This window comes from Anopheles coluzzii, chromosome 2, assembly GCF_943734685.1.
Source record: "Anopheles coluzzii chromosome 2, AcolN3, whole genome shotgun sequence".
NCBI lineage: Eukaryota > Metazoa > Arthropoda > Insecta > Diptera > Culicidae > Anopheles > Anopheles coluzzii.
Genome location: NC_064670.1, coordinates 111305886 through 111332240, shown reverse-complemented (window position 1 = coordinate 111332240; position 26355 = coordinate 111305886). Strand labels below are relative to the sequence as shown.

General features: G+C 48.0%; 7 protein-coding genes across 8 annotated transcripts in view; 4 read left to right on the top strand and 3 right to left on the bottom strand.

Moving 5' to 3' along the window:
- The window catches only part of LOC120949804 (ankyrin-3), a 39287-nt gene that overhangs the window by 3137 nt on the left and 9795 nt on the right, over nt 1-26355 (bottom strand). The window contains exons 2-4 of the mRNA XM_040367330.2: nt 1263-2169; nt 253-416; nt 38-153 (exon numbers count right to left, since the gene is read on the bottom strand). Of these exons, the coding sequence (XP_040223264.1) occupies nt 38-153; nt 253-416; nt 1263-1439 (457 nt within the window). The 5' untranslated portion in view covers nt 1440-2169. The remainder of the gene's footprint in view (nt 1-37; nt 154-252; nt 417-1262; nt 2170-26355) is intronic.
- LOC120949806 (eukaryotic translation initiation factor 3 subunit I) lies at nt 3162-4821 on the top strand. Its single transcript, XM_040367333.2, has 3 exons — nt 3162-3285; nt 3495-3721; nt 3798-4821. Exons 1-3 carry the CDS (start codon nt 3283-3285, stop codon nt 4549-4551), a joined length of 984 nt encoding a protein of 327 aa, XP_040223267.1. The 5' UTR covers nt 3162-3282; the 3' UTR covers nt 4552-4821.
- On the top strand, nt 5526-8904 carry LOC120949805 (uncharacterized). 2 transcript variants are annotated; one of them, XM_040367332.2, is made up of 2 exons: nt 5526-6018; nt 6279-8904. In XM_040367332.2, the coding sequence occupies exon 2, from the start codon at nt 6649-6651 to the stop codon at nt 7750-7752; it is 1104 nt and encodes a 367-aa protein (XP_040223266.2). In that variant the 5' UTR covers nt 5526-6018; nt 6279-6648; the 3' UTR covers nt 7753-8904. The 2 variants fall into 2 exon arrangements, with proteins under 2 accessions (XP_040223266.2, XP_040223265.2); XM_040367331.2 differs by having other exon boundaries at nt 6276-8904.
- LOC120949803 (uncharacterized) lies at nt 9366-21849 on the bottom strand. Its single transcript, XM_040367329.2, has 5 exons — nt 20099-21849; nt 13332-13682; nt 12949-13263; nt 12209-12871; nt 9366-11768 (listed from the first exon to the last, which is right to left on the bottom strand). The coding sequence occupies exons 1-5, from the start codon at nt 20174-20176 to the stop codon at nt 10824-10826; spliced, it is 2352 nt and encodes a 783-aa protein (XP_040223263.2). The 5' UTR covers nt 20177-21849; the 3' UTR covers nt 9366-10823.
- On the top strand, nt 22085-22799 carry LOC120949809 (U6 snRNA-associated Sm-like protein LSm5). Its single transcript, XM_040367337.2, has 3 exons — nt 22085-22275; nt 22373-22569; nt 22654-22799. Exons 1-3 carry the CDS (start codon nt 22230-22232, stop codon nt 22693-22695), a joined length of 285 nt encoding a protein of 94 aa, XP_040223271.1. The 5' UTR covers nt 22085-22229; the 3' UTR covers nt 22696-22799.
- Nucleotides 22782-23740, bottom strand: LOC120949808 (uncharacterized). Its single transcript, XM_040367336.2, has 2 exons — nt 23541-23740; nt 22782-23470 (listed from the first exon to the last, which is right to left on the bottom strand). The coding sequence occupies exons 1-2, from the start codon at nt 23562-23564 to the stop codon at nt 22838-22840; spliced, it is 657 nt and encodes a 218-aa protein (XP_040223270.2). The 5' UTR covers nt 23565-23740; the 3' UTR covers nt 22782-22837.
- On the top strand, nt 24754-25860 carry LOC120949807 (uncharacterized). The gene is made up of 3 exons (XM_040367335.2): nt 24754-25091; nt 25172-25258; nt 25362-25860. Exons 1-3 carry the CDS (start codon nt 24823-24825, stop codon nt 25759-25761), a joined length of 756 nt encoding a protein of 251 aa, XP_040223269.2. The 5' UTR covers nt 24754-24822; the 3' UTR covers nt 25762-25860.

The window sequence follows — 26355 nt, the reverse complement described above, 5'->3', positions numbered from 1 at the left end:
CGTATTTTGCAGCAGACATCTCGTTGTTCTGACTTACTTTTGTACTTCCCACTCTCTTCGCAGTTGTGCGAGTGTGCACCGGGAAAGCACATCCTTGCTTCGGTATCTATTCTAGCACCGTGTTTAAGCAGCAGCTCTACACATTCTTCGTAACTGTTGGAGTGAAAAAGCAGCAAAAGGGAATTAGAGATTTAGTTAGGCAATGACTATTTGTGGGGCACAGCGATGGTGGTAGTGTTCCCGATGTCTCACCCCTTCAGACAGGCTATGTGCAGTGGTAAGGAACACGAGCTCCGGTTCACATCCGGGCGATGTCTTTGCAGTAGCCACCTAGCTAGTTCTACATGGTTTAGTCCTACGCTTTTCTGCAGCAAATTGTATCCTGTTTCGTCGTGTATCGCAAGGATATTTTCGTACTGTGGAATGAAAAGGAGAAGTACATGAAACACGGTTAACCTCTAACCTCTAATTTAGTAAAGTCTATCGATGTAAAACTATTAAACAAAAGCAGTGACTAATAATTATGCACTCTAAACATTACTAAGAGTTATATTAAAATTAACCACAACAAAAAATGACTCCAGTACCATGTCCCATTTTCATTTCGCAACGAATAAAGCGTATGCAAATATGGAGCGGTATCAAAAGGGGGAAGAGCGTTGCCTGCCTGCCTGCCCCCGGCGGAAGTGAATCGTATTCACGATTGATAATGAATGCACGGGAATTAGTTACAGATGCGTGCGTCATGCAAGCACGCGCCACTCCTCCCGAGACAAGTATTACACACACTCCCTGTCTCTCTTTCCATCTCATGTTTTCTCTTCTCTTCTCTACCGTGTAAAAAGGGCCAAACGGGAATCTACCGCAGATCGGTCCCTTGGAGCGAATGAGCTGATGCAAAAGATCGTCTCGATACGATGGCGATTGACGCACACATCAGGAATGGGACGCGGAGGAGGCTGGAAAATGTTTCATCGCCGGAATTTCGCTTGATTTCAATTTTGCTAATGATGTGGTGCCACTCGGCGGCGGCGCCTTATTTGTGTGTATACAAAACAGTTTTGTTGTTTTGCTTGTCGATTTTAGCAAACAATGCGCGTTTTGCGGACTATGGTTTAAAGCAACAATCATCACCGCACTGTTTAGGGTTATTTGTTATGTGTTAATTTATAGAGGTTTTTCGCAATATACGACCTAAGAAAGTTGTGAAGAAAGAAGAATTTGATTACAAAAACACCATCCGCTGGCGGACAGATACGTACCTTCGGTATTTGAAGCAACAGTGGCTCTAGCCGCTGTATCGATATCTTTGGATTTGCCCTGAGTGCGTCGAAGATTGTGTTCACCTTTTCAACCGTCGTTTCCGACACCTTGTGGCCGTCGCGGTTCGAGAGCAGCGCACTGCCGGACCGAAACACTTGGCTAACTGAGCCACCCATGCTGGATGGCGATTGATGTTGTCGTTGCTTCTTTCACTTCAAAATCGATCGTTCCTATGGAAACGTGTGTGCAGAAGTAAAATGGGAAATCACGTTCCACTCGCCACGGCTCTACACAACAGCCTAGTATTGCCACTCCGTATGAAAACGACCGGACCAGGCTAAGCAGTAGCTGCACATGACACCTTTCCAGTAACGGAATTCACTACAGCCGATCCAAGTAATATGTGCTGACCTGCATTGGCCATCGGCGGGTCTACGTTGTGTCCTCTTCGGTGTGCGTGCGTGTGCAGGACTTTATCCGGGCCGTACACTCAACACATCAGCCGATTACGATAATACTCTTCTGCGTAAATAGACACACAAGCACGCTTTAAGGGCACCGGGTGCGCAACGCTCGCCTCCCGGAGTGGATGGGGAAACTTCGGACAACTTTGCGCTCTCTCAGCTGGATGCTATTATGACTTATTCCACTTCCCAGCCTGCGATGACGCACAAGCACAAAACACCACGTCCGTCGGCTACCACTGATTGCGCTACTGCTTTTTGCTGCTTTATCGGCGGTAAATACTACAATACTTCCTCGACTGCCGCTAGCGATGATGCAGCTAATACTATTACTGTAACAATGACAACGGGCAGAACATAACAGGCGAAGCTCTGACGGTTGACCTTTAGCATTCTCCACCGGACGCGTTGCTGCGCTTTCTACGGGCTTCCTTCCCGCGCACTTCCCCCCAGTACACCACCACTACCAACGCGCTGTCTAGAGGACATTTATCCTTCCCAAAGCCGTTCGCATTATGCAATTTGATGCTGCCAAGCGCACACTGGACTGGACACACACAGACACGGACTTTGTAAGGGCCGGAGCTGGGCTGGCTCCCTAACCATTCTGTCTCACACCATTTGTTTTGATGCAACGCTCCCATCAGCAGCAGCTGGCCTTAGCTGTGCAGCTGCACTTTTGGCTGGCTGTCTCGAAACACGGCAGGAAAAAACGCACAAGCATGCTCTTGCTACTTGCACAACGCACTGAACGCTGCTCCAGCATGGGAAGCAGCATTTCTTTCTTTGCGACCGTGTTTTCACAGCTCCACAAAACCACCTAGTCTGTCACCATGTTTGTTTGGTCGGGGAAAATCAATACACTGGCGAGGGCAAGCTTCCGAAACCTTTTTTTCAAGGTCCACGATAAACCACGACCACCATTAGGGCTAAATCGTAGCACGACACGCGTTGCAGCACACTTTCCAGCACACAGCCATGCGGTTTGGTTGGAGCGATTGCGGTTAAATGGACTGGAGTTGCTGGGTCGTATCAAGCGCTAGAGCAGTGCTGGGGCTTTTCGCTCATTGCTTCCAGCCCTTCATTGTCACTAATGCAATTGTTGCTTTCTTTTGAGTTTTCGTCGTTTTTTTTCGCTCTGTTGTTGCGGACCTTTGCATGTTTTGACGTACACGCATCTGTCCCAAAACATTGCGAACGGCTACGGTTGCCCATGCAGCATCGAGCAGCATTGACGTCACAGAATGTTATTGTTGTATTTTTAAATAAATAATCAGGTAAACTTTCGTTTAATTGTATACTTTATACATAATTATGTCTTTTATATGAACTAGATCGACCGTCGTACGATTTTTAATAAATATTAAAATAATTCTCATATTTGCTGCATGGGCACCCTTCGCTACACCCGGCGTGACGTTGTTGACAGCACGCTCGTTTGGCGTTTGACAGCGAAATTGCCAAAAAGTCTTTCCAGCGATTTGCATTTTGTCGTACACCTCGCCGTCCGTAGATTATTCCATTTTCCATCGAATAAAGGACGTGTGCAAGCAAAATGGTACGTAAAGGACGTTTCCGGCTTGCGGTTGAAAGCATCGTCGGTAGCAAAAACTACAGTGCAGCTACCGTTGAGCTGAATATTCCATCTGGGAGTTGTGCCTCTAACCTCACAAAACGCAGCGAATGTTGCCGATGGAAGGAGGGGGACCCAGCAGTGAACAAACACACAGAGTGAGATTGCATCCGCCTTTTCTTTCTCCATTCCAGAAACCGTTGATGCTGCAAGGACATCAGCGTGCCATCACGCAAATCAAATACAACCGCGAGGGCGATCTGATCTTTTCCTCGGCCAAGGACAGCAAACCGAGCGTGTGGTACTCGCTGAACGGCGAGCGTCTCGGTACGTTCAATGGACACATCGGTGCCGTCTGGTGTGTCGACGTGGATTGGACGACGACCCGGTTGATTACCGGCGCCGGTGACATGAACACATTGTGCGTATCCTTGCGAGTGGAAGCGAAGAAAGAGCTCTGGTTTCTAATCTGCTCCCTCATTTCATCCTATTTTCAGTTTGTGGGACGTTGAAACCGGTACAGCGCTGGGCAAGATTCCGTGCAACTCGTCCGTGCGTACGTGCAACTTTAGCTTCTCCGGCAACCAGGCCTCCTACTCGACGGATCGGGCGATGAACCACCCGTGCGAGCTGTTCGTGATCGATGTGCGAAACATCGACGCCAGCATCAGCAGTGCCGATCCAGTATTGAAGCTGACGATGAACGAGCAGCAAAGCAAGATCACGTCGATGCTGTGGGGCGCCCTGGACGAGACGGTCATTACCGGGCACGAGAACGGTTCGCTGCGCATCTGGGATTTGCGCGCGGTGAAGGAGCTCAACTCGGTGAACGACCACACCGCCAGCATTACGGACATGCAGATGTCGAGCGACGGTACGATGTTCGTCTCGTCGTCGAAGGATTGCTCCGCCAAGCTGTTCGATTCGGATTCGCTGATGTGCTTGAAGACGTTCAAAACCGAGCGGCCGGTCAACTCGGCCTGCATCAGCCCGCTGTTCGAGCATGTCGCGCTCGGCGGCGGCCAGGACGCGATGGAGGTCACCACGACCTCGACGCAGGCCGGCAAGTTCGATTCCCGCTTCTTCCATCTGGTGTACGAGGAGGAGTTTGCGCGCGTGAAGGGACACTTCGGTCCGATCAACAGCATGGCATTCCATCCGGATGGTAAAAGTTTCGCGACGGGCGGTGAGGACGGTTTTGTGCGCCTTCAAGTGTTTGACTCTTCGTACTACGAGCATACGTTCGAGTAGAGAGATAGCGCGTCCTTTTTGTTGTGCTATTGTACTGAACGAGAATACAGCAAGAACGTACATAAAAAGAACATTAAACAAGCGACAGATCGTGCAGCGGTGTTAAGTAACTAGCGTGATAAGTGGAAAACGTGTGAAATCTCCCAGAGTGCGTAAATTTAACATCAACTAGCGCACATCCGACGGCGGGACCATGCGTATCGGTACCGGACGTCCTGGTGAATGGGAAAGGAATAAACGAGGGAGTGGAGAGTGGGAGAGAAAAAAGAATCGTGTGAGCGTTTTAATCTGTCTTGGATTTTCCAAAAATTTCAGGTTTGCACAAAACGGTATACATTTGGACCGTTTTTAGGATTTTTCCCATCAGTAAATCGGACCAGAACCAGGAGCAGAATGAGTTCCGTATCAGTTTCTGAGTCAGAAAAGATTCTAGTAAGAGTTTTGTTCCAGATTAAATATCATGATTAATATAGGTTCGGAATTGATTGGCGAACTAAACAAGGGGTTCGGATTTTATTACAAGAACAGGACAAGATTCGCAAGATTACCCAGGAACTGAGTACAATCAGTTCAATCAGTATGTTGCGAGAGCAACATCAGTTCAAGAAACTGGGAAGGTTGGAATCAGTTGCTAACGGAAATCATTTTTGTTCCTGGATCGTTATAGATTCCGTAACAGTACCGAATACAAATGGAACGGATAGAGTACCTGTACCGAAACGAACTGTTTTAGTTTTATGTTCCAAAGTTCGGTATTTGTTCCAGTACCTTGACAGATGCAGAACTTCATGAAATGTTATTATAAGTTACCTGAAACACATCCCAGCGCTGCTATCTATCCCGCCAAATTCGAAAAAAAAGACACAAAATCACAGTTTTCAAATCATTTCTGCAACCCGCTTCAGCACCTGTTTGTTTTTGAGCTACCCTGTACAGGGCAGTGTCGAACTCACCGCTCTAAACGCACGGTGACAGCAGCGACTGAGCGAGATGCAGCGCGATTTTGGAACGTCAAAAACCCTCACCCTGTTATGCGGGAGCTGCAGCATTGAAATCAATTCCAAACTGTTTAGAAAAAATCAAAATGCAGAGGTGAAGCGAAAGTGTGTAACGAGATCCTACCCGAGCGATGTAAAAATGTGTGTGAGTGTTGAGAATGTAAAATTAAGCTTGTGAACATCTAGCGGAAAAGTGCGGTGAACGGCAACACCATTTGTGAAGTGTGAACAGGAATCGACAGGATTTGCTACAACTCTGAAAATCAGGGAAAACAACTCCTACAGGGAAAGGATACGCAAGACACACACACACATACACACGAAGAGCAGGAAGAAGCTCGTTGGTAGGATCTGCTGCTTCCCCTTTACTAAACGGCAGCAAGTTAATTCCGTTTGCGTGCAATTGTAAGCTTCTCTCATCCCTCGCCCGTGTAAACCATGACACACTGCTCGCTGGTTTCTTCCCACGGTAAGCCATCCTTGCAAATAGTGTGTTGCAGAGGACACAAGCACACATACTACACACGCACACACGTGTTTTTATGTAACGCTCCCTTGCCCTGTCCATCCGTTAAACCGTTTTGGCGCTCGCTGACTCTTTCTTTCTCTCCCCTCTTTCTCTCTCTGTGTCGGTCATTCCATCCCGCTCTGGCTGCTCCGGACGCGCGCGCTGTGCCCGTTCCATGCCGTTGCACTTCGGTTACCTGCATCGGTGCACCACCGCAGCAGCACCACCAGCGCATCATACATCATTCGCATCGATCGGCGGACGGCCAACGGACACTAACGTGTGAGGGTCGCCGTGCGAGCGCTGCTGCTTTCGTTGCACCACTTTCTACTGTTTCGTCGGGCGTGTAAAGTAGGCAGTGCTTGGAGTTGACCGATATCCGTTTCTTTTTTTCGGGGATTTTCTTTTGTGCCATTACTCCTTCCCTGGATCAACTCGTGCCCGGCAGCTCCCATGCGAGTAATAGCGGGATACAAAGAAACAGTACGCCCCAACCGTCGTTACAGTGTACTGCTGTGCTGTGTGCTGTAATAAACGTGCCACTTTCCCGGAAGGAGGAAATCGCACACACACACTTCCGCTGCCAATAGGATGATGGATTGCACCCACAGCGGTAATGGTGGCAGTGGCGTAAGCGGCACCAGCACCGGATGCCACAAGAACGACCTGAACCTGCTGGTAAAGAATATCGTCAAGATACTGCTGACCACCTCGAAGTACCTGCACTGCCCGTTCTGTGCCGACGAGTATCTGTTCGAGTTTACGCTCAAGCACCATCTGCTGAAGAACCACGAGCGCGACCTGGAGAAGATTGTCCGCTCGCCGGACGCCAGCATCCGGTTCTGCGAGAGCAACATCTGCCCGTACTGTGGCGCCCTGTTCTACTACATCTCCGCCCTGCCCAAGCATATCATGAACAGCCACAGCCGCGAGTGTCTGATGAAGTGGCAAGCGATCGAGCAGGAGAACAGCCTGGTGCGCAAGCTGGCGAACGATCCGAGCATCCAGTGCGTGCCCTGTTCGCCCGGGCTGAGCGACTTTTTCGACGAGCTTACGACGACGACGACGACGGCGGCGGCTACGGGTGGCGACGCAGGTCGCCCGATCGCCGCTAGCAGAAACATCATGCAGCTTACCAAACCGTCACCACTGCTCAAGACGGCCCTGCGCAACGTGAACAGGATTACGGTGGCCGCAAACGGTGGCAACGGTGGCATCGATCCAACCGGCACGTCCGCCTGGTCGAGCTTCGGGTTCGACGGTACGCAAACGCGCCGCAGCAGCAACCTCACCAACCAATCCGTCCGACGCGAGCTAAACTTCGGCGACGATCGGTCGTCCGGCCGGCGGGAGGACGGTTGCTCGCCCGTCAGTGGCTCGCCGTCGCTCTGCAACCTGATCGCGGGCAGCTGCTCCCCCTCGCCGAGCAGCGAATCGATCTCGTCCGCCCGCAAGCCCAAGTTCCAGCGCAAGCGCTTCAATCTGCGCTCCATCAAGCCGAAGCTTAACTTCCGCAAGTACGTGCTGTCGAAGTTTTCGAAAAAGTACCACTGCAAGATCGTTACCAGCACGCCGAACAACTTCCTGGACGATGGGCTGAGCAGTGGTGGCGGCTGCGGCGGCGGCGGCAGCAGCCGCGACACGACCCGCTTCCTGCACAACCAGGAGCGCTGGAACCGGATTCACTTCGAATGACGAAGGTATGGGTCGCCGTTTTCGTGCGTCGTCGAGTATCTGTGCGGGCTGCTGTTTTGCTGCGTGTAAGGCGAAGCCCGTTCGTTTGCCTCTCGTTCGTTTCAACTAATTCCATTTTTTTACCCGTTGGCCAACCCTGCCAATGGCCAACACAAACCAACCGTTAAGCGGATAGCGTGCAACGAGATGTACCAAAACTTGGCTGTGCAATCATTTCTTTCCTAGAGAGAGAGAGAGAGAACCCATAGAGAGCAAATTGGTGAACTGGTGGAAAGTTGTGTAGTTTGCTTTGCAGCAAAAGAAGCAGTTTGTTAACTTTCCAACAGTTCCAGAATGTGGCAGAGAGCGTTTAAAATAGGCGTTATATCACATTGCCGCTATACTTCCACCAGGAGGGTCCATTCTTCGGCGATTGGAAGATTTTGATCGAAAACGAAAACGATCGTCATCTGTGATCGGGTACGATGAGCTGCCAATGCAATCGTAGCCGTAGTAGGCAGTGTGGATGTGTTCTTTCTCCGTGGAAACATGCCTTAAAGAAAAACCGAAGGATGATGTGATTGCTATGACGAGTGCTCGGTTTAAACTACAATATTTTAGCTTACGACGTACAGAGGAGAGATGAAAAACAGTGATCCTCGCAACTGAAAGATGAGGATTCCGCACACGTTACATGGCTCTTAAACTCTTAAATTCGAACAAGAAAACAAAAACACCAATATTATAACTGGACCAATAAGAATGTAATCGTAAGAACGAGTGTGCGAGAGACGTATTCAATCGTTCCCAATTGCTTGTAGAAGGAGGTTACACGGCTGGCCAACCGAAAGAGAGGCGATCATTTTAACGTAAGCGATAGAAATTAAGCGAAAAAGGGAGAAGGGAGCGTTGTAGTATTACTACCCAGAAGAAAAAAAAAATCGAATAGTATCGCATTTTGATTCACACTCGTTAATTTATGATCCTATTAAGCGGTAGAAATAGTGTTTCGCCCTGCCGAAGCCGAAGAAAGTGTCCGTCAGGGCGTGTGTAGTTTTAATAAGTAACGAATCAAACAAAAATCGAATCTCTCGTTCTTGCCTTCAAATGTCGAAAAGAATCTTTTTTACAAAACGGAACCATAAAACACCAAGCTGTTTCCCTCTCCCTCCCCCCCCCCCCCCTCCCTTCTCATATTTAACTCCTTAACAACACGACAGCCTAAACAAACGTGAAACGAAAACTCCAAACTAGTAATAGCGTAAAGGAAACTAATAAGTAATGAATTTTAAAATCGCTTCCTTCTCGTGCGCTTCCAACTCGTTAAAGAGAGAGAAAGGAGAGAATTAAGTAAATGAAAATAGGAGCAAATTAAAATAACTCTCTGCCCTCAACCGCGCAGTGCGTCCACAGTGTGTGTGTGTGTGCGAGGGCACTGCGGAGAGTGGCGTTGTAAGATCGGACATTTTTCGATATCTTCCACACTTAAAGCAATTATCTGGAACTAGCCTTACTATGAAGAAACAGAAAAAAAAAACAATTAAAAACTTATTACCGAAATATCCCTTAGGTATACACACAATTTAAAATGAGTAACTTATAAATAAATAAACAAAAGAACAACGATCGCCATATGCGGGACCGGCGGCGTAAATGAAACGGCTAAAGGAGTAGCGAAGTCCGCGCGGTTCGTAGTAATAAATTTATATTTCGAATAGAATCTTGGCACTATTTACCAGAAAGCATCCAGTAGTAGAGGCATATGCCAGCTAGTAGAAAAGCGTAAAGACAGTTCCATTTACATACCGGATCGATCCGATAGAAGGAAGAAATAGTAATTTATCATTCCTTACCTTGTACCAGCATCACAACAAGCGAATGCATAGTAGTAGTAGCAGTAATTATCTCCCGTTAAAGTATTTATGTTGAAAAATAAACAAACTTTCTCTGCTCGAACCACTGCCGTTTCGGAATGGTGTTAGGATGAAAGGGAAAGAAACTTCTGGCCACATTCTGTTTCCGTTGCTGACGATGAAATCATTAGCTTTTGCGAATGTTTTTTCTTATTCTTCTTCTGCTTTATGTATTAATCTATTATAATCCTACTTCTCCTTCCCTATCCCGGTGAGCGTTACAACTCACTGCGCACCTTTCCTTTAATCTCTCTATACTGTTCCCCTTATGCGACCCATACCTGTGTGCTTTAGAAGAAAGACACACTTTTACCAGTCCACAAATAGCCTCCTCTTGAGCGGCGTCCACTCCCAGCGTCAACTACACATGATAATACATCCCCTTACAACCTGCCCCATGTAGAGCCGTCCTTTCCGAAGTAAGAGTAAGTGAGCAAAACACGCGACATGAGGTCTCCTCCTAAACCCTCCAAAGCATATTCAACTACCTTTCTAATGGCCACCCGCTCTCGCTATTGTTTGGCTCTAGTGGAGTTGGATCAAACCTTTTCCCCCCGAATAGCACAAAAGTATGCCCTTTGCGAGTACCTTTGCTTAATCCTTTGCTTCTTTTGCAAAATTAAAAAAAAACACCCCATAAAGAGGAGGAACTCTTTCCTCTTGCTGCTAAGCGCTGGTGCTGCTGCTCCTGCTCCTATATTAGCACACTACCTTTTGGAACTTTCTGAACTGTCTGGAAGAAAACGATTGTACCAAGCCGCCCTCTATCTGTGTGTGTGTGTGTTTGTTTGTTTTTTTTTCTACGTAATTTATCGCAGCGCCATACGCGCAACGCTTCTCTATAACCTATAGTAAAGTGGAAACAACGGCGAATTAAGGATAATATTGGCATTGCAAAAGCTGCTGCTGCTGTTACACAGTGTCCCCCATACACGCGTATCTGTCGCGTCCTTCAGTGTGCTTTGCTAATTAAATGTTACAAAATGTTCAACATCTAATTTAAACCGCCACACACTACCCGGGTTATGCCTGAGATTGCCTTTAAGCTTGAGCCGCTACTATCTCTCCTTCCCCCAGTACCAGATTGCAATTTAAAATGCTGCATGTGTGACTAATGTTTCAAAAACATCCTTCCACACGCCCCCCCAAAATGGGCGTCCCCTTAGTGCCGGTCCCTGCTTAAAGACGGGCAATCTCGGTGAGGTTGGGATTGGATTTTTTGCCCGAGCCGGACGCACCACCACCACCACCAGCTAGAGTCGAATAGTAGCCCGCTTTGTCGTGCACGTGTTCCACCAGCCCGGCGCCGGACGTTCCTGTACCACCTGTGAGCGGGGCCGTCTCGAGACACTCGCAGGACAGACTGGAGTCGGACCGGTTGTACGGGCCGCCGAGCAGATTCTCCGTCGATTTCGTCGTGATCGTGGTGGTCGTGGTGGTCGTTTCCTGCAGGAACTGGGTCGGCGGGGGCGCATAGTTTTCCACGTCGACAAACGCCGAGTACCGCTCGTAGCCGTTCCGCTTCGGGATCGAGTTCCGGTGCTGGATGGTGATGGTGGTCTGGGTGCGCGTTGCCGTCGGCAGGTTGGCGGTGGTGGCGGCGGCGGCGGCCGCTGCCGCAGCAGCTGCTTTAGCGCCCACCTCGAGATAGCCGTACCCGTACCCGTACCCACCGTAACCCTTCATCGCCAGATTGTCCCACGATTTGGGCTTGTGTACGGTGGCGGGCAGTGGCGGTGGCGGTGGATAGATGGCAAGTTGCTGCTGGCCCCCCTGTTGCCCAGCCAAGCCGGCGTGGTGTTGCGGATGGACGTACTTCTGGATGTAGTAGTGGTGCTGGTGGGTGTGCGGTGGCCGGCCACCACCGCTACCGAGCGGGACGAGTGCAGCGCTGGTGGTGGAGCCGCTCCCGGCCGGCGGTTTCTTGTGGAGCGAACCGGACGCGGACACGGTGGTCGACTCGCTGTGCGGCTCCCAGTAGAGCGTGTCGGTGCTGATGGAGGTGCTGTAGGAGGCGGGCGAGTTTTCGGCCGCCGGGTTGAACTCGCTCGACGTGCAGGAGTGCAGACTACAGTGGCTGGCGAGACTAGCGTTTAGATCGTACACTTTCGTGTGGTGATGATCCTGGAACAGAGGGCAAATGCAATGGCAGGGAGTGAGGGGGGGGGGGGGGAGTAATGGAGGGTATTGGTGGAAGCAGAAAGCGGAAAAGAGATGGCAGCATGAAGATTCGTACTGTTGCTAGCGCGTTTTAAAGATACTCAAACACTAAAATGGATAAATGGGCGGTGGTCTTGATCCTAAGATGGCAAGGACTAGACAGCGAGATGGAAAGGGCACGACAAAAAGACATGACACAGAACAAAGGACACAAAGTAAGAGGGAGATTAACTCAGGAACTGGGTAACCAAAAAAAAAAACACCGACTCCCTCTTTCCTATTTCCCACAACAAAAGACGCTTTGCAGGAACATAAAACGTGCAAAAGCCGTCCCAAAATCCGGAAGAATTTCCTGAAGAATCAAGGTCCTCCGCCTACGCCGCAACTAGTCCATCGAAACTTACGTGCTTATCTTTGTGTCGATACAGATAGTTCGACTGTGTGTGGGACTGATGTTGCTGCTGCTGCGGCTGCTGCTGCTGCTGTGGTGAAATGTGTGGCTGTGACTTTGGCCGCGGTATACGATCCTTCCCGCCCGATTCCTTGCCCTCCCGGTCGCGGTGTTTGTGCTTGTGGTGGTGGTCCTTGTGGTGCTTCGACTTGCGCCGCGACGGAACACACTGTGGATCGCAGCACGGGCTGGCCAGATCGTACGCATCCAGGCTGGTGTTATCCTTGTCGGCGCCACCGCCGCGCCCCTTATCGCCGCTGCTGCTGCTGCGCAGAAAGTGGCCCATGCACGGGTTGCACGAGTGGCCGTGCAGATGGCCGCTGCGACGCGACCCGGACCCCGATTTGCCCGATGACGCTTTGGTGTCGTAATTGTGAAGACTTTTCGTTGGCGAGGACTGTTGCTGCTGCTGCTGCTGCTGTTTGCAGCCACCGCCCAGGGAGCTACTGTCTAGGGAGGAGCCACGCATCATATGCTGATGGTCCTTGCAAAGTTTGGCCGCTGTTGGGTTGCCCTGGGGTTGCTGCGCACAGGTGGAGTACTCGGTGCCGCTGGCTGCGTCACACGTGCCTGCTTGCGAGGGATGGATCACGTAACGGTAGTTACTGTCCAGGCACTGGGAATGAGCAAAGGAAATAGTGGACAAATTGTTGTTATACCCCTTGAATACTGTAATTAACACCGCAGACTTACATGATAGGCCAGCATAAATTGTGCCGGTGGCGGTACGATGTACGTTTTCTGCCGGAGTAGCTTCTTCACGTCCTCGGTGGAGGCGGCCGGCCGGCAAAACGAGGGCCCGGAGCCGCCAGACTCGACGTCCGTGGTCGAGCCGGGATCAGCATCGTCGGCGGTGGAAGTGGCCGTCGCTTTCTTGCGGGCCGGCAGGCTGTGCGTTTTCCACTTGCCTTCCAGCAGTTCGCGCTCGCGCAAACAGATCCGCTCCAGGTCGGCCATCTTGCTTTTGAGCAGATCCTGCAGCTGGATGTACTTCAGGTGTAGTTCCACCTGTGGGAAAAGAAATAGAATGCATATTGAATGCTAAACAACCTGGTTACCTGGTACCTTCCTCCTACCTTCCGACAGCAGTCTTCGAACAGTACCACCATGCGCATTCGATTATCACAGTTTTTGATAAAGTTGACCAGATCCTTGTGTTCGGCTTTCTCCATGTCGTAGCCGTTGATCGAAAGGATGACGTCCCCCTCGCGCATACCGGCCCGGTACGCAGGGCCATCGTACTCGACGTAGTCCACGTACGTGATCACCTCGACCTCCTGCTCCTTCTTGTAGTGTATGCCGTAGCTCTGCAGCGTGAAGCCGTACGAGCCGTTCTTCTTCTCCACGATGATCGTACGCCGGCGTCGGTCCTCGTCCGGCTTGGTGGAAGTTACCCGGTCCGGCTTCACCTTCTCCAGGACCTGGGACTGGAAAATAGCAGATTGGTAAGGGTTTAAAACACTTTTGAGTATTACGATTGTTTAGATGTCACGTCGCACGATCAAATAACATTGCTGGGTTCTGAATTAACATGGGTTCTGAATTCCTGGATATGCAGGATTTGAATATCCCGCAAATTGGGTACATCAATAAGTCACACAAAGCCTAAAGGCGTAGATAGTTTAATGAAGTCTTGAATACATATTCAAGGATTTCTCTGATAATAGTTCAAACTCTAAAGATAAGGATGTTCTTAAGTTCAGAGGAGATATAACAGCCAAAAAACCATAAATCCCTTGAGTGGATTCATTCTGAAGACGATCCTAACCGGTTGATCTGCAAAAAATGATATAGGTTACTACATTGCAACAGATATGTAGCTCAAGATACAGGATGGGTCCATCGAAGAGAACTCCTTGGTAAGTTATCCATAATCTTATGATCTACCTCCTAGGATGATCGAGGATACCGCAATCAGCAACCAACCTTGTCAGTTAGAGCGCGCTCTGTCATCTATCGAGTCGAAGTCATCAAACTCGAACAAACGTTTAGAATTTGACAGGTTCCAAGACGATGTGTGTCTAGTTTGTTCAAGAGTGTCTGACGATGTGCCTCCATACAACTCTCTCAACGTTTGTTCGAGTATTAAGTAATGTTCTATAGGTGACAGAGCGCGCCCTTAGAGTCGGAATGAATTATAGAACATGACGAAGACCTTCTAAAGCTATTTCACAAAAAGAAGAAAACAAAAAGAAGGTGAGAATTAGGAGACTGAAAAAATAGCTTGCAACGATTTCAATGATTCAAACAGCGGATAGGCTTTTAGTAATACAAAGACATTCTGAGATATTCGTAATTTTCTCTCTCAATGAAGAAACTGTGTATAAACTTCAGTGCAGAACTGTAGGACTTCAGTGATACGGTTAACTGGCCTTTTCTTACGAAATCCGAAAAAAACTGAAGGACTTTGTTAAACGGACCTGATATGTCTTCTGAGAAATATGTGTACATCCGAGACGAAGAACTAAGCAATAACTAAGCGATGTAGACCTACGCCAGATGTTTGACACCAACTGATGCAGACTGGATCAAATTTTGATAGAATTGGATTGGAGATCTTAAGAGCATTTTCGAGTACAATCCGGGAATGTACTTTTGAAGATGAAAAAGAAAAAAGAATTACAAAGAATTTCATTGAATGCATTCAATGCATCTAAGATAACAATATTCATCTTAAACTGAAGAAAATAACCCAGGACCACCCAACATCAGAGTCTGCTTATTTGATGGTTTATTGCTGAAAGTACTTACAACTGTTACAATGACAATGCTCTCGTTGCAGTCTTTTCTATTTTTGTCCTCACATTATTCCCCAATCATACCACCAAGCCTTTCCCTCCAATAATGTCTTTGCCTTTGTTATCTTTCAATCAACTAATGGTTGTATGGGGGTAGTGGTATATCGTATGCTCATTTTGAAGTACCCGCTGTGCTCCTACAGGTGTCGCACTCTTAAAAAGAACCACACACACAAAAAAGTAAAAAAAAAAAAACCACCATCAAACAAGTGTGTGGACCACCTTGTTGTACATGCACTACACGCTATCGTGCATGGTGCATCCTTGCCTCTTGTCGAAAAAAAAAAAGATCATCATCTCCACACTCTCATCTTCAATGAACAGAAGAGTGCATGGCATAGTGCAGCGCCACAAACCACAAACACACGGAGTCGTGTCCCCTTTTGTTTTCGCCATCCTTAAGAAGCTGACACAGTAAATGGGATATGTGTTTTCGTGTGCTTTTTTAGCGAACAAAAGCGCTCCCGCTCCCTGGTGCCCGACCCCTGGGGTGGGAAAAGGACAAGTGGCATCGCTTTTGATTATTGCAAGGCAACGACCATCGCCCATCGGGGTCTCTTGCAGGTCGTTTCGGGTGGCGGTGTTGCTGTCTGCCTACTTACAGCTGAAGTGGCTGTTCGCTGCGTCCAAAGGGCTGCTGCTGGAAGGCATTTTTCCACCATCGGCCACAAAAACACAAGCCACACCAAGAAGGAACCATTTAAATTCAAGGAATCGTGTCACCACCATGGTGGGCCTCATTTCCAACTCACTTTCTATCATGTGGAGGGGTGTGCAGAGGTGAGGAAGAGACGGGAAAGCTTCCTCCCACTGCAAGGGATAAGCATTTCGTAAGCTATCGATTTCTTCCATTCTGCCCGCTGCTACCTAAGAACGATGGCGACGGTCACCACCACCATCACAACAATGTAAATGCATGCTTTCACCGGCTTTCGAAGGGTACACGCCGCCGCTAGTGGGTGTTGTAGGAAAGGAAGCAACACCACAAGGGCTTAGGGGAAGGCACAATCAACAATAATGGTCGCAAGCCACGTGAGCGTCGCAAGTAGTCGAAGGGGGAGAGAGAAACTGTCGTTCAACGAGCGGTCGTATGTCACGTGAACAAGGCGCGTCATTTCCACCCGCTCGAAGCAGGCCGTGGAAAAGCGTAGGAAAGAGGGAACCCTCTAAAGCAACGCGGAAGAATAGTGTGAGAATAGACGAAGATAGAACCGGAACTAACAAGGATCTTTTGCAAATAAAGGATCCAGTTCCAGCTGGTGTTGGTGTGCCGGCCCGGTCTATAACCGCAGGTCACTGCTGCCCGAGCAATGGGCAATGTAATATGCAATCTGTCATCAGGTCCCCCCGGGTGGGAATGATGTTTGGGAAGGAATGGGCTAAGCTGTACAAACAAACGCGGACGAGTTTGTCGGCACAGAGGTGCACTCAAGAATGGCGAGACTTCTCGCAATTGATGGATGTGAATGGAAATAGCTCAGCTAAGGGTGGAAGAACCCCCACATACACACCAGAGGGTGACAAAATAAGGAACATCCTGCTTCAATTCATCGTTCTGAATGAAGTAGGCATAGAATCACCGGCATAGATAATGGAGGACACGATATGGTTGGGTGGTGGTGGTGGTGGTTCGAATGTGTCGCAATGTTACAGTTATTAAAAGTGAACCATCACCCGCTAGTGATAGAAGAGTGGAAAGAGGTGAGGGGGAGTTTTGGGAGCATTCCGTCGTTTTTAATCTTGCAATATTTTTCGAGACGCTCGTGCTGCTGCTCTAGGGTTTATAAATCAGGCAACCGGAAAAGCTTTTTCTGCTGATTGAGGAAAATAAATCCTTAAAGTGTGGGAGAGAAAAACACGGAGGAATGATGTTTTTTTAATCTTTTAGCATCGCTCTGCATAAGCCGTGAAGAGTAATTGATTCTTCGTCAGCATTTTGCAAGAGGTTGTAGAGTATTCTGGAGACCATCTGCGTACATCATTTGTTTTTTTTTTTTGTTTGAAGACGCTTTTTACTGTTCATTTTTTTATTTTGATATCAATTTTCTATTTTCTTTATTTGTCTGTCACTTTCAGCGTTTATTTCCTTTTTTGGGCATAACAACCTGCCCAGCCTTGTCATAAAAAACAGGTCGAATTTTTAAATCTTCTATACAACGAGAAGAACTGAATGTGAAATAATCCTCTTTCGACCGTTTCAAAGCGCCAGCTGGTATATTATTAGAACACCGTATAAGCTTAGATAGAAGCGTCTTTTATAAAGTACTAGTGAGTACTTATGAGATGGATACAGTCACGTGATCGTCAACTCGCACAACCTTACAACAAGCCGATCATGGGTTCAAGCCCTGTACGGACCAAGAGTCCCTCATTCGCAGGATTAATGTTAGAAAAGTGGCTAAACTAAGTTGGCTAGATAAACTACAGGAGAGGGTGCTTAGCTATGATTTTGTATGGAGATTTCCATGGAGATTGACAGATAGGGATGGTGATTTTCATGGAGAGTGCCAGATAGGGAGTTATGGTTGCTAAGGACTTTGTATGAGTTGCTAAGCAGCTTTGAACTACCTAGCTGTCAAATTAAGATTTGTCATACTGGACCAAAGTGTACGAAGACCAGGTGCTCTCGTCCCATACAAATTGACAACTAATTTCGGAATCAAAAAAAGCTCCTTTTGACAGAATGGGTGAAATGAATTTCCATAGGAACCGTTCGCTTTGTTCTTAGCAACACATACGTAGTACACATTGGTGTCCTCATCGACGGCATTTGTTGATCGAAAAATGGATTTTAATTAGTTCAGATTTGGTTTAGCTTACAATAAGAAATATTTTGTGTGCTTTTTAAGGTATTTCAGTGCAAATAACGAAGATTCTAAGATTTTTTGTGTATTCGGCAAGTCGTCAGAAAGCTTGTTTGGGGAAAAGTTTTCACCCGTCCTGTCAAAGTTTGACGTTCAACTTTTGCTATAAAAAACAGGCTATGAGACCACCTGCTCTTCATACACTTTGGTGATTTCCATGGAGAGTGGCAGATAAGGAATTATGGTTGCTAAGGATTTTCTATAAGTTGCTAATTAACTTCGGACTACCTAGCTGACAAATTAAGATTTGTCAAACTGGACACTATGCGAACCGACCTGTAGTAATTTATGGACCTTTGGATAAATAGTCAAGTAACCATTGGCTTTAAGCAGATCAGGGTTAGAGGTCGAGTGTCAAGAGTTGTTCCGCCGACCCAGAAGAAATCACTTGCGGATTCGGGGAAAATAGTTTTATCTGAATAACATTAAAATGAATCACATATTTCTGCGGAGGATTTGATTTATATACACATAAACTGTCCTTTTTGAGGTCTATACCACGGGACCGGCGACTGTGTTCAACTGTGTTCTGCATTCAATAAACATTATGGATTTAGAGCATCTTCATTAGGCTCGAGCCTTGACAACCGTGCTTAGTCTAGGTCTACTGTGTTTTAGTATCATATCATGAGATTATGTTTATCCTACTTGTGGTTTGGAGTGCTACCTCAATCGGACATCTTTCGGTCTTGTTTGAGCTGGTGACTCTTTCTAGCGAAGCCTAGCTCCCTAGCGAGGCCTAAAACGTGGGCCGCAAAGACTTGATAAATGGCCTAATTTTTGGCTAACTTTATTCAAAAATATATTCCTAATACTTCCAGACAAAATTTCAGATTCAGTTCAGATATAGAGCTGTGGATATTAACCATATCCAGGTTGTGTTTTTTTTTTAACAATATTCTTTCGTTGTCTATTTAGTTAAATATGTCGTTAACATTTACACTCAATGATGTTTTTTTTGGGCAATGCTGCCCGCAAAAAGGAAAGATTGGAGACTTAGTCTCCAATCAAACCTTGTTGTGTCCTTAATTTGAGGAACTAGTGAAAAATAAGTAATGACATCAATGGTTTCGTAAAACGCCAATCAGAAAATTAGGGCATTAAACAACTGATACGGTGACCCAAAAAATTGACCATAAATGACAACATTCACTGATGTCCGTTCTTTAAACTTATTTCATAATGAGCCATCATATCAATATTTCAAATACCAAAGTAATATCAACTTCCAGACACGAGCGAGAAGCAATTACCACCATCACCTTGCTGAAGGCGAACGGTTGGAAACACAATGCCCGTTTAGTGGAACTGTTTGCCGCCACCGTCGTCATGCCTTTGCCATATTCAGTCTAGACTCCGGGGCAAAAAGTAAAGGCCGGGCTACATTGATCGTACTCTCTGGTGTAATTTTGATTTTCACTAGCGCATCTGGCGGCGGCTGACTGAAGCATTTTGCCAAACAATTTGGAGTCGCTTCAGAAAATACGTTAATTTTCCATGTTTTTTACTTCAACTGGATTGAAAAAGCTTTGTAATTGATAGATAAATATGTTGTGCAAGTATTCCAGTCGTTTTCGCATCGAAAAACGGTTAAAAAACTACTTAAATTTGAGATCCGGCACGACCCTTCCCCCGACGACCAAAAAAAGCTTCCACCAGCCGCCGCCAGATGCGCTAGTGAAAATCAAAATTACGCGTGCGAGTACGATCAATGTAGCCCGGCCTTAAGAAATCAAACACATTCCACCACTCTCCACCCACTCCCTATTGTAAGTGCGAATGTTAATTACACTCTTCTTACAGCAGGCACGTTTGCGTCTCCATTGGAAACGCACGAACATCGCCGCCGGGAGCATACTAATGGGATCCCGTGGCGGCGGCAACGACAACGATGATGACGGTGACTACTACAACTTCAAAAAAAAGCACACCGCATGACATCAGCATGACAGCGGAGGAAAGCGACCGGCGGCGCTTCTCGGCGAATGATTTCCCGCGGTGAGAATGATTATTGTTTCGCACGCGCCCGTTACCCAACAGAAGGCGGCCACCTTCTTGCCCATATCTTTCCGTGCATCTCCCCCCCCGAACGAGAGTGCAAATTGGTGCTTCCGCTCGCCCACTCCTCCCCCTTTGCTTGGTTGGTTTTATCCATTTCCCGCGTTCGATCCGCGTACTTACCGACGACAATTCCAGCTCATCGTCGCTGTACAGATTGTTTCCGGAGCGATACTTCCGGCTGTTCCGGTCGGGGTTCATCTTGCGTTCGCTCGGTTCGGCTGCAACCTCCTTCTGAAACTCCTCGGTTCCCCGTTTTGCAGAGGGGTTCTCGAAAATCGATTGCAACTAATCTTTAAATCATTAGCATCACTTTCTAATGGCAGCGCCCGGGTTGAGGGGGCGGTGAGGTGAGTTGAAGTGTGCTGTTGTTCCGCTGATTACATTTGGAAGCAGTTTGGCACTTGGTTTTCTGGGAGGGTTTTTATGTGGTCTTTTTTGGTAGTTCCACCTGGAAGCTGTCTCCGTTGTTCCATCGAAGAGTACACACACATGCACGCACAAACTTTCACAGTCGCACCTACAGGATGTGTGCTTTGATGTTTTGCCTTTTTTTGTTGTTGCTTCCTTCCAGCTATTGCATTCGCTCCCTCTCTAAGCTATGTTCCTATGCCGGGGGACGACTCTCTCTACACGACCGGGGACGGGCATGGGGAGGTATCGATTTTTGCCCCCTTTTTTGCGTAATTTAAACTTGCTCCGGACAGTTGGCTGCCGATCGATTTTTGCCCTTTATCCCAGCCGAAGCACGCGCCACCTGCTTGGACCTGCTTGGAAACGGCGCTGGCACAGGTGATACAGGTGAGCAGTGGAGTGTGTGTGTGTGGGCTAGCACACATGTCCTGGATTAGCAAGCGTCGAAGTGTGCGCGGTGAAGGACATGCTGCGGTTCACAACACAGCAGCAACACAAAACAATGGCATTTGGGGTTTCACTTTACACGCGGAAATGGTGGGTGAAGAAGACGCATTAACGAAACATTAGCATCACACACACAAACTTGAAGACGAGTGCAACGAAGGAAGGAGCTGCTTTCCTTGCTTTTCTTTGATATGCAATAACCACTTCTTTTTTTTCTTTTTTTCTGCGTACTATTAACTCGAGCTGTCTCCCTTTCTCACATACACGCACACCCTCGCAAAAGTTACCAATTTGCAACCAGATGCTTGCATTGGGGCACACTTCCTTCTGCATCCACTGGCAGGATTCGGAACAAAGTGGTCGACGCCATGTTTTTCACTTTTGATTCCGTTTTTTTTGTTGGTTTGCAGAACACTACACGCACAAAGAAGCGATCTTCAACGGTGAACGACACGGACATACGCGGAAGGATACCGTAGGTAAAGTTGGCTAGGAAACGAAGACCACTGAACCCGAAAGAAAGGATATCGTTTTGAAGAATTGGCCACCTTCCTCACACACGAGACCGATTCCAAGGAAAATAACCGAACAACGATGCCAACCAACACCACGGGGACGAAGATGGAAGAACAGCGGGATAAATCACCCGCCACCACCCGCTAGTACGTACGCCATACACACACATACACTACACCACACGACACACGACGGATGGATGGATGGTGGTGGGGGCGGTGTAGGAGCGATGGCCAGCTGTAGGCCAACACGAACGTTAGTAGCCGCCGACCTTAGCGGGTGTGTTGGTGGCTAACGTTCGACTAATGTGACAGCGCCGAACGCACTTTTGCGTTTGCTGGCTGTCGCTGTGTTTTGTCCTCTCGGCGCGTGCTGGGCAGCAAGACGCATGTGCTGAAATTTGCCTCGAGACATGGCTATGGAGCGAACAAGAAGGAAAAAAAACGTTTCCGTTGGAATGCTGCAAGCGAACGACAAAGAGACGAATGGGTTTTTGCCTTTTCTTCCAAAACCAGTGTTATGGTCGAGATTCTCTTTATAAATTATAAAAAGAGAAATAGCTATAACGCCATTGCATGTAAATAATTTGATTTTGTTATGCAAATTAATATTCGCAACAACAAAAAAAGACTGCCAAACTGTGATGCATTGGATTGCTGTCGTGTACAGGGCACTTCACAACGCGCGCGTCGCAGTGACGTTTGCCGTTTGCTACCGTCTGCGTGAAACGTCACAACAGCTGTAAACAAAACAATTTACCGGCGGCGCGGAAAGCACACACTCTCGTTTGCACAAAAGCAGCAAGAAAAAAGCGATCCCAAAGGTAAAGTTGTGAGCAGAAAATTTCGATTCCAACACGTAAAGTCAGCTCCTAATAATGGCACAAACAACCGTCGCGAATCAATCAACATTGCTACCACTCGGTACGTATGCCATCTCTGCATCATGGGCGACGAGGGGTGACTGAGCAATTAGCACCGGGAACTAAAAAAAACAACCATTTCTCACAACCACCAACAGAGCTGGTAGATAAATGCATCGGTTCGCGGATACACATCATCATGAAGAATGATAAGGAGATTGTGGGCACGCTGCTTGGGTTCGACGACTTCGTCAACATGCTGCTGGAGGACGTGACGGAGTACGAGAACACACCGGAAGGCCGGCGGATAACCAAACTCGACCAGATCCTGCTGAACGGCAACAACATTACGATGGTGAGGGGTTTACCTTCCCTGTTGGCGGGACAGCCAGAAAACACACAAAAGATTTACTAATTGATTGTTGATCACTGTTTTTAGCTCGTGCCCGGTTCCAGCGGCGATCTTCCGGAAGCATCGTAAAGCGCTTGCGGCATATTTCCCCCTCCCTGTGAATCGAGAAGAGTGTGAATTAATGTAATTGAAAACGCGAATAATGGAAGAAGAGATAACTCGTGCAAAAATAATTCATTTATTTTGAAAAACACAAAGCAGAAAGGCACCGCTAAACGCCTACGGTCAATATCACTGGCATTGCTTCCACCTCCTTAATGTTTTCCTTAATTTCCTCCTCCCTGTCCTTGTCCACTTCATCCGCACCGAGCACGGTCAGGATCGGTTCCGGTGGCGCAGTGGATCCAACGGTCGTCGCGCTACTGCTGGAGCTGCTCTGTGGCTCTAGCGTCGTAAGCTCATCCTCCTCCCCGGTAGTGGTTTCCTCCGTAGTAACGGCGTCGTCATCTTCCTCCCGTACGGTCGCTGTGTCCGTGGTGGAATCGCCGGAAAAGTCCTCTTCCTCCGACACGATCGTTATCTTTACCACGCCCTGCGCATCGGTATCGTTGGTGTACACCAGCTCGGCCGTTTCCGCCTTGATGTGGTGCTCCTCGGGCGTGAGCGAAATGTGCACGAGCGAGGGAAGCACGTTGGCCGATTCGAGATGCAGCACGCTTTGCGCTTCCGGCACAACCGATTCCTCCCCGTGGCCACCGCTGCTGGTCGGGTGGGGCTCCAGTTCTACATCCTCGCTCACTACCACGAAGCTGTTGGCAATGTTAGTGAGCGCCGCACCGAGCCCGGTACCATTCTGAGCCACCGGAATGGCGAAGGACGTGGCTGCTAGTAGGACAGCACTTAGCTAGGGAGGGAAATACGGATATGGACCGGTTTTAGTACGAAAGAAGGTAAATCTCAACTCAAACACGCACCACAAAACTGGCTGCAGGGGTCATCTCGTCTCGCTTCGGAAAAGTTCTCGGCACCGCTCAACCCTATGTCCGTTCTTCGAGCGATAAAAACGTACTAAGACAGACGGCGGAAGTTCTGAGCAGCGGCCCTGGTTCGGTCCTGCTATCGTTTTATGCACCGGCGCCGGCGGAGCAGCACGATAATAGGTAGTGTACGCCCGGTCAAAAAAAAAAGGTTGTTCTTCTTCACTCTCCAGCGAACGGTTGACATTGTCCGAGGGGCACACTCAGCACAGCCGAAGTTGTCGTGAAAATTAGCATCTCTCCCCCCCAGCTCCCAATCGTCACATGCTCGTGAAGGACTAATTTAGCGCTACGTCACAGCACGGTTTCGCGCTGCGGGGAGGGGTTTTTTCAACGCCTTCTTCGATGTATTTTCTTTCTTCTCTTTTACAGAATTGTGAATAAAGTTGTGCACTTACATTTTTGCGCCGGGTGAATAAGCCAATATAGGCGCATCGGGCGAGAAATATATGATTCATTGCAGTGTTGCCGAAAAATAGTCATCTAACGGACAACATGAATGCGCAAAACATTTGTGTAGGAAAACAGTAAGAAATGCAGAGGAATTTAAACATTTTTTAAAAAGTTTTCCGTATAGTTTTAGCATCCCTGAGGCGTTACTAATTAATAAACTGGAGATGGTGACCTGTATCACGGCGCAAACAAAATAGCTTAGCTGAGGAACTACAATATTCATGCCCAACACGTGGTTTAGGACCTTCGTAACGTGGCGACAAACAAATTCTGCATTGTTTTCAACATTTTGTTTTCTTTCAATCAAAGCAATCCGGGTGATTCACCAAAAAGAAGAAAGGAACAGCTGATCCTCACATCGAACTCAACAAGTCGTCCTGATACCCATTGTGCAGGAATTCAATATACGTATCACCTTGTCGCATACGATAAATATATCGTCACTATTAGCCCCCCCCCCCCCCCCCCCCCCTCTTCTGCCCTGTGCTAGTGTGAATCTTCTCCCGGTCCCGATAATTAGCTGGCCCCGTTGCTGTGTGTATTTCGATCGAACAGCGATCGCGATGCTCTTAATTGTGACGTCCTACACACACAGTGGCTCTCACATCCGCGTGCTAAAACATGAAGCAGCCGGGCGACGACAAAATGGACACACTATTTGCACTCATATATATAGACCTGCCCGAACACGCCGGCCAACGGTGTCATTCGCAGGTGAACATCCGCCGCAGAAAGTTGAGCAAGAAACGAGATCCGACACACAGCAATGGTTGTTACGAAAAAAGCGACGGGTTGGCAGAAGTTGGCCGTTACCGTGTGGTGTGCGGCGGTGGTGGTGTGCTGTGTCGTGGCTGGCCCACTTCCAGCGGAACACCCGAAGGATCATTCCGAGTCCTCCGGCTCCTCGTCCGAGGAGAAAGATCAAGGCTACCCGCTCAATTCGCTGTACAGCCCGCTCGAGTACGGTGCGACGGTGGAGAGTGACGAGGCGACACTCATCGGTGGCAACAGCACCCAGAACACTACCAAGGAGTTGTGAGTTTCTGAACTGGAAGTTCATCTCCTCGAGAGGGTTTTCCCTTGAAATAATGGATCGATTTTGCGCTTCTCTTTAGGTACGTGATCAAAGCGGTGGTGTACGAAATTGGAATTCTAGCCGACGTGCCCGAGAACGAAACGCTCGAAGGAGATGAACCAATCACGTAAGTGTCTTTGCCATCCCCCCCAAACAACCTCTTCTGAATGTCTGCCAGCGTTGTAACAAATTACCTTTTGCTCTCTTTCTAACCCTTCTATTAAACACAGCCACCAGCAGGTCGATCTGTCCTTCTTCAGCCACGGCGGTAACGATACGCACCTCGATCTGGGCGACATTCCCGTGCCCATCCAGACGAGCGTGCAGGGGCAGGTGTTCACCGGTATCGCCCCGGTGCATGTCGGCACCGTGCCGACCAAGCTGAGCGATCTGCTGTCCGCCCTGCCGATCGCCGGCACGGTGGTGAACATTTCGCAAACCAACAGCTCGTACGTGGAGGTGCACAAGCACAACATTAGCGATGCGGCCGTCCTGCTGCAGGGGCAGAACGATCTGAGCAGCTTACCGTTTGGCAGCTCCGTGAGCGAACCGCTGGTGCCGGCGAGCGTGGACGAGACGGTTGTTGGACTGACGAACAAGGCGAAAACGCCGGAAGCGGAGAACCATTGAGTGTAGAGTAAAAGGGACAGAAAGGGCAGATGTGTGTGTTTAGCATAAGATTTACCTACTATTTTGTGTAAAATATATTGCTGTTTTTAAAATTTGTAATTATTTGTGTTGTTTATTGTGTATTGTAATTTACGTAACTGTTGTATCATTTTTAGATCAAAAGTCGATCACGATCAGTCACCAAAAACCCCTTTCGAAGGACTGTGGGAGACAGTTCCAATTAGAGTTTCTTTTTCTTATGGTTGGTAGGCTCTAAAACTGGTCTCGATGAGTCATCTCAATCGATATTGATTTATTATAATCCAAAATTGAGCAAAAATAGATAGCGTGATAGTCTGATAATCGAGTTTCCAGGCGCATTCATTCATTAACACCAATATTGCACGCGATCGCCGTGATGTGATGATGTGATCTTGCCAACAAAATGCAACCACAATTAACTCTATTTACTATGGCCGCTGTGTCATGCATTCATTCATCATTGAAGTTCAATTCAAAACCATTGTCGAGTCAACACGCGATCAACAATTCAAGTACAAGAACAACAATCTTGATCATCATCCGAACCGATCATCCACTAAGGAGATGTTTTCA